We start from the raw sequence: 7,225 nt of genomic DNA on the forward strand, positions 1-7,225 counted from the left end.
GATGTGAATTACAACTTCCATGAATATAACATTTGAGCAGCTTTTGGAAACACTTTCAGGTTTTTTTTGGTTTTGTTTTGTTTTTTTAATGTCAGGTCACTCCCTCCAAAAGGTCGTGGAAATAAATTTGAATAAACAAAACAGGTTTGCTGAAAATAAAACCAGGACGCCGCAGCCGCTCCAGTCAGCCTACTTCCACAAGGCCCCACCCGTCAGCCAGCGCGGCACTGTAGCTGGGTGAGCAGCATCAGACATGAACCAGGTGAGTGTGAAGGGGCCGCACAGGTGCTGAGATGTCGCTGAGGGTGGAGAGAGGCCAGGTTCCAGGGCTGGGGCTGGGGGCCAGGTGGAGCTCTTAGGGAACAGCTTGGGAGGGAGCATCCTGATTGTTTGAGAGCAGTTCTCTCATTGGCCTTTTCCTGTAGGTGATCGTGTTCTTGGTCATGGCCATGGGAACCCACAGCCTCAATTTTCGCATCCGGAAGGACTGCGCCCACTGGCCCAGCTGCTGCACCGGCAAAAGGCAGGACCCTGCTCACGAGTGGCTGAAGGGGAACACTGTGCTCAAGTTCCCCCGAGAGGCCATGGGCTTCACCCACCACCCAGAATCCTGCAGGGCTAGTGAAGATGGACCTCTCAACAGCAGGTCTATCTCTCCCTGGAGATATGAGTGAGTCTGCTGCCCCCTCGCGAATGCCAGCACATGGGCCATCAGGGCGTATGAGAGGGACTTGGGGGAGGGGTTCCATCCAAGTCCAGCCGGCCCACACCCCCTTTTATCTCAGAGAGGCCATAAAGGTAGAAGCCTCAGGCAAGGCCTAGTCTGGGTGCTAGCTCCCACTCTTAGTGGGTGACTTTGAGCTACTTCCTCAAGGTTTCAAAGCTGTTTTTTTTTTCATCTGTAAAATGATGTAAGACACCACCCCCCACCCCAGGCCATTGTCTGTAAATGATGTAAGACCCCCCAGGCCAACGTGCAGATCAGATGAAATAATGTGTGTAAAATCTGTACTTAGTACAGGAAAGTTTGGTTCTCTCCTTTTCCTCTCTTCTTCTTCCCCCTCCTCCTCCCCCATCTCCTCCTCCTTCCTCTTCTGTCCCTACAATGGGACATGTTTTTCTAACTGAAATATCAGGGAATGAGGGTATGAAACAGGCACGAAGCACCCCAATACCCACTACCAGTGACCCAGTCCCTAGGGGGGCTGTAAGTGTACCAAGTTAGTGAAATCTTCCACTCTGAGGGTAGCCAGAGCCCTGGGCTGGTTTTCTTTGGTTATGGGCAGTCTTACTCTTCCATTCAGTGTGCCACAAAAATCCTAAAATTCTCTCTTGGTGCCATGATGTAACACGTATTAGGAAGCAGTAAAATTGGGACAATGACACAAAATATTAAAAATTAGGGCCTTAGGGATCCTTGTCTTGTGTATTCTTGGGGTGCCTGTGTTCTCATTCTTTGTAAGTCTAATTCTGGCTTGGCCTTGGTTTTGGGGATGGTGGACAAGTTCGGTGGGTAGGGAGATGGTCAGCTTTGGGTGAGACCAGATCTCTGGTAGAGACTCCAGGTCATCATGCTTTGAAGTGGTCTCAGAAGTCTGGCTGGGTCCCAGGCTAAATCCAACAAGGCGGGGAGCCACTCTGGGAGGCTGGGTGCCAGAGGGCTGACCTGGCTGGGATCCAGACCCCTCATTTGGAGGCCATGAACCCCTGATGACTACTTGGCTGATCTTTCCGCAAAGTATTCTTTGCCATACTTGTCCCACAGGCTGCTCCTCAGGAAAAAGTTTATGACAGTTAAGTGTGGGACACCTGATCCAGCCCTCACCCCTCAGAGATTCATAATGTGCTCAGCACATTCAAAGTTGCAAGAAGTCTGCAGAAGAGAAACTGTAAATTCAGCATTTCCCAAACTCATTTGGCCCCAGGCCCCTTTTCTTGTAGAGTACTTATTAGGGAACCCACCCTGGGAAAGGCGGCTGGAGCCGAGCCCCAGCTCGTAAGGGCTTGTCTGCATGGAGAACGGTCTTGCAACCCAGAGGCTGTTTCCTGCTAGCCTTTGGGAGGTCCAGACCTTTGGAGCGTCTACATTTCGAGTCTTGTTTTGGCCACAAAACCCTTTCAGAATAAATAAATAAATCTTACCATTCATACTTACCTGTGCTTATAGTAGATGCAGGCAAGTGTCTGGAAGGATATGCAGGCAAGTGTCTGGAAGGATATGCAGGCACTGGTCGACAGCGGCTCCTTCTGGGGAAAGGGACTGGTAGGGAGACTGACTGTCTTCACTTTACAGTGGTTCATACTTGGATATAAGAGCGATTTTTACTTTATAATAATAATTTTTAAAAGTCCTAAAAATGTAGTAACAATGACAAAAAGTAACCTCATGCTGGATGTACATGAGATGGAAGCAGCGCTTGTCTGGGGGGCCTCCACATGGCTCCGGGACCAGAAAACCATCCCTCCTTCCCTGCCCTTCACTACCGGTGGGGGAAAATAAATCCCAGAGAGGAGGGGGTGACTTGTTGAAAGTCACTCAGCAAGTGGGTACAAGAGCTGAGTGGGGGGGAGGGTAAAAGCTCAGTCAGGGGGGTCCCACCCCAGCCGCTCCCCAGTCCCATCCCCTGCCTGCCTGCCACGCCAGCCTCCCTCCAGAGTCTGACCAGTGCCTCCTCCACAGGTTGGACCGGGACTTGAACCGGCTCCCCCAGGATCTGTACCACGCCCGCTGCCTGTGTCCACACTGTGTCAGCCTCCAGACGGGCTCCCACATGGACCCCCTGGGCAACTCAGAGTTGCTCTACCACAACCAGACCGTCTTCTACCGGAGGCCGTGTCCCGGCGAGCAAGGCACCCGGGATGGCTACTGCCTGGAGCAGCGGCTCTATCAGGTCTCCTTGGCTTGTGTGTGTGTGCGGCCTCGAGTGACGTCCTAGTCGTGCTGCCCCTGCCCGGTATCCGGTCGGACCACCCGCCACGGCGAGCCAGGATGCCTGAGTGCTCAGCGCTTCCAAAGAACTACCTGGAGCAGCAAGACTGTGGGACAGGATCGGGGACTTTCGGGGGAACCGCACGTTTCACTTTTTAGAGTGGATGGGAAAAGTGGGGCGAAGCAGCAGAGAAGCTTATGGCCACGGGAAGAGGACCTCCTGGCACTTCCTCTTGGGAAAAGTCTTTAAGGCTCCAGAGACCACCTGTCTCTTCCTCTTCTCCCATCCCTAGCTGCCCTGGCACGGCACAAGCACTTTCTTGCTCCTTTCCCCTTTGCCAATGGAGAGCCCGTCATTTCATGTGTTCGTCCATCTGTCCACCTGTCCATCCATCCATCCACCTGTCCATCACTCAGTGACATCTACTTTGCACATACCTTGGTGCAGTTACTAGGCTCTGAGGAAGAGGCTGTTATTGAGCATGGAGAGACTTACCTAAATAAATAATCTGTATTCAAAATGGTCTAATTTATCTTGGCGCCCCCAGTGCCTGAACACCAGGCTCCCCAGCCTGGCTCCTTCTCTTCCCCATGGTCAGATCTTACCTACTACCCTGTCCTTCTGCCTTCCAGAGTTTCCGCTGTGGCCTCCCGTCCCTCCCCTTCTCTGGCTGCCTGGCCTACCCCTGAACACTGGGGTGGGGGTCAGGCTGCCCTCCTGGCATGCTGGAGAGACAGAGGCCCATTGAGGCACTACGGCAGGCACACAGCGCCACCTTGTCCCCCCAACAATCTGCCTTTGTCCTCACTCTTGGCTGCTACAGCCTGGGCCAGGGGGGTGCTGCCTGGGCCGGGCTCCAGCTCCCACCCTTTCTAAAAGGAAAAGGGGGAAAGGACAGCCAGGAAGAGGGGAATTAGTGGAGGGGGATGTAAACTTCTTCAGGCTTGGGTCCTTTGGGGGGCTCCTGGTCTAGCTCAGATTCTCAGCTTACCTCCCCGCTCCTCCCATTTTCTGTGTGGATCTCCTCCTTTCCCCCTCCTCCCTGCTCTCCTTCTCCAGGCCGGGTTGGGCTCCAGCAACCAGAGGGCTGACCACTCCTCCCCGCCCCTCCCCGCCCCTCCCCATGTGCTTCCCGGGGTTGAGGGGCGGGGGCGATGCAGGCACCAGCAGGGGCACTCTGGGCAGCTGGGAGAAGGCCCGTCTGGCTGGACGAGGCTCCTTGGCGGCCCCTCGGCCGACCTCCCCGCTTCTCTTGCAGGCTTCTCCAAGTGCCTCCCTGCTTCTGTTTGCTTCCCCATCTCTCCAGGTTTCTGTTTTCCCAGTTCCCTTCTTAGGCCGGTGGCAGTGGGGGCTGTGCCTGGTGGGCCCCACGGAGATGCTCAGTGCTCGGGATCGCCGGGATGGGCTCCCTGCGGAGGGGGCAGCTGCGGGGCTCCAGGGCTTCGCTGTGGACAAGACTTTCCTCTCCTCCCTCAAAGGCATCCTGCTGGAAACCGAGCTGGTAACAGCCACCTCCCCGACCTGGCGCCTCCATCTCTCCCAGTATGATCTCACTCCCCTCTCTCCCTGCTCAGTGCTCTCACTGGGCTCACCCCTTGGGTGGTCTCCTTTCCGGGGCTCTCTGGACACCGCTCCTGTCCCAGCTACCCTGCCCTCCTTCTCCACCCGCCCTCGGGCTGCCTCTCCCTCTGAAGGCCCTTACAGCAGCTTCAGCAACTGCAGGAAGAGCTGAAGTTAGAACACGACTTTATCTGCGTCTACTCCCCGTGAACACCTGCTCTCGGGGCAGGATCTTCCCCTGTCACTTAGCAAGACCTGAGTGTCATCCTAAGTCCGTGTGTATGTGTCAGTGACATTGCCAGAGCTGAAGGGACCCTTAGTCCACTGTGGAACTACTGTCTTCTAAATCTTGTCTCTTGGTGTGGAGCCAGACGGCTGGTGTGTACCCTGTACCCTGGGCTTTCAGCAGGACACCTCTTCTATGGGTTCCATAGAATGGTACCCCCTGGAGGGGTGCAGCTTGGTCATACAGCTGGGGTCCTGGACACGGGGAGCTGGGAAGCTGGAGATTGCCCTCGAGGGGCCAGTGCCCTGGAGTGTGGCTCCCGCTACCAGGGCTGGGGAGACTGGCAAGGATAGGTGTTGGGGGCGGCCTGAGGAAGTTTCCGAGGAGGGGAAGGCAAAAAAATCTGGCTAGTCCTGTGTCCCCTTCCTGGCAAGCTTCACACCCCCGGGTCCTGCAGGCCTTGACCTTCGTCATCTTCATCTGCTTCACGGCCTCCATCTCCGCCTACATGGCTGCAGCGCTGCTGGAGTTCTTCATCACGCTCGCCTTCCTCTTCCTCTACGCCACCCAGTACTACCTACGCTTCGATCGGCTGAACTGGCCCTGTCTGGTGAGGGACTCTGCCCCACCACATTCTGGTCCCTTACTTCTTGAAGGTGAAATTTCCCTTTTCCCTCCCAGCCTCTCTCCTTTCCCTGGGTCAGTACGGGGCCCAGCTCCTACACAATCACTTAGAGCTGCTCTCCCACTCACTGAAGCTCCCACCCCAGCCCAGGCCCTGCCCTGGCCCCCTGGTCGGCCTGCTCCAGCTCTGCCCACCTCCCCCTGGCCCAGGGTCCTGGCTCCTAGTTCTGGCCACTCTGCATTCACCTGTATCCCTTCCCTGGCTCACTCGTGCTCTCTGTATCTCTTCCAAGTGCTTCATATCGTGCCCAGAGGTCTCTCCATGTAGGGATTCACAGTGCCTGAGGGTGAAGTCACTGACTGGCCTGGAAAACCTCAGGATGATGTTCTCTTGCCTTCCGACTTCCTTTTGACCCTGGTCCCCCTCCCCCCCCATCCCCCAGGACTTCCTCCGCTGTGTCAGTGCCATCATCATCTTCCTGGTGGTCTCCTTTGCAGCTGTGACCTCCCGGGATGGAGCTGCCATTGCTGCTTTTGTGAGTCCAGCCCTACAGAGCTCCCCAGGCCCTTGGGACCCCTGGCTGGTGTTTGCACACCACTGGTGCCTCCTCACAAGCCCAACCCAGGGCTCTGGTTCACACAGTGCCCCATCCCGCCCACCTCCCTCTCCCTTGTATGTGATGGCCGGCGGCTTTCTCTGTGTCATCCCAGCTCCTACACACCTACTCCCACAGGTGTTTGGCATCATCCTGGTTTCCGTCTTTGCCTACGATGCTTTCAAGATCTACCGGACCGAGATGGCTCCCAGGACCACCCAGGGTGAGTGTCTGTGCCATGGGGAATGAATGGACGTGCCCCCTTCACCCCGTGCCCCAGCTACCTGATCCTGATATGCCTTCCCTTCCTGGCTCCATATTCACAGAGGATCAGCAGTGACCCTGAGCTAACTGGCTCCTGGGCCCAGCCAGACAAAAGGAACAGAGCAGCCCAGACACATTTCCTTTGGATTCCCTAGCCTGCAGCCTAATATCCCCCAGCCAGGCCTTCAGGGATGGAGTCTGGCCTGAGAAGTCACCAGGAACTTATCTGTGGGGCTCAGTGCTCTGAGATCTGACCCCCGATGAAGCTCTACTGGGAAGGGGGTGTTTTGGGGAGGGAGAGCAGGAAGAAGCTGATCATTCCCAAATTAAAAGATTTGAATCCTACTGGTGTCTTTTTCTTCCCCAGGAATTAGGCAGGTCAGGAAAGCCAGGGAGTAGTCACAAAAAAGCTGCCTGGAGCAGGTCATGGTCCCTTCTCTGCAACCAGGTCTGAGCCATGAGCAAGTGGGACTGGACTGAAGGTGCTGAAGACTTCCTTCCACACCACACTTCCTCTCTACGATCTGTGTGTGCCACGCTGCTTTGTGGTGGGCCTGCTGGTTGGGCTCCCAGAGTCCTGTGTCTGAGAAGGCTCAAGCCTTCCCCACGTGAGTGCCCACCAGCCGCACCTGTGCACACAGGTTTCTTAGGGTTTTGGAACCAGGTGCTTGCCTGGGGCGTGTTTAGAGCTCCCCCTTGTGGTGTGGGGAGGACTTGGCCCGCAGACCACAGGAAAGAGGGCAGCTTGTGGCACCAGATGAAGGCAAAAACCCTCTAGATACTTGCTCTGGAAGAGCTCTTAGATATCAGCAGGTCCAATGCCCTCATTTCACATAAGAGGAAACAAGCCCAGTTACAGGAAATGACTTCTGCACTTGTGACAGAGCTGGGACAAGAACCTAGCTTGCCTAACACCTATACAGGTGATCAGGATATGGTACTGAGCTCCTGGTAGCTCAGAAAATAAATGGCCCAGCCTCATCTCCAGCTCCCTCCACCAGCCGGTCTACTCGACCAGCTTGCCA

At 55.7% G+C, this 7,225-nt stretch overlaps 2 protein-coding genes across 2 annotated transcripts; both read left to right on the top strand.

Moving 5' to 3' along the window:
* Positions 1 to 51: 51 nt before the first annotated feature.
* IL25 (interleukin 25) lies at positions 52 to 3,444 on the top strand. The gene is made up of 3 exons (XM_059179681.1): positions 52 to 262; positions 426 to 670; positions 2,681 to 3,444. The coding sequence occupies exons 1-3, from the start codon at positions 254 to 256 to the stop codon at positions 2,934 to 2,936; spliced, it is 510 nt and encodes a 169-aa protein (XP_059035664.1). The 5' UTR covers positions 52 to 253; the 3' UTR covers positions 2,937 to 3,444.
* A 396-nt stretch (positions 3,445 to 3,840) lies between these two features.
* On the top strand, positions 3,841 to 6,539 carry CMTM5 (CKLF like MARVEL transmembrane domain containing 5). Its single transcript, XM_059181676.1, has 5 exons — positions 3,841 to 4,431; positions 5,174 to 5,326; positions 5,784 to 5,876; positions 6,075 to 6,159; positions 6,263 to 6,539. Exons 1-5 carry the CDS (start codon positions 4,054 to 4,056, stop codon positions 6,274 to 6,276), a joined length of 723 nt encoding a protein of 240 aa, XP_059037659.1. The 5' UTR covers positions 3,841 to 4,053; the 3' UTR covers positions 6,277 to 6,539.
* The last annotated feature ends 686 nt before the right edge of the window (positions 6,540 to 7,225 follow it).

Source organism: Mustela lutreola, chromosome 7 (assembly GCF_030435805.1).
Source record: "Mustela lutreola isolate mMusLut2 chromosome 7, mMusLut2.pri, whole genome shotgun sequence".
NCBI lineage: Eukaryota > Metazoa > Chordata > Mammalia > Carnivora > Mustelidae > Mustela > Mustela lutreola.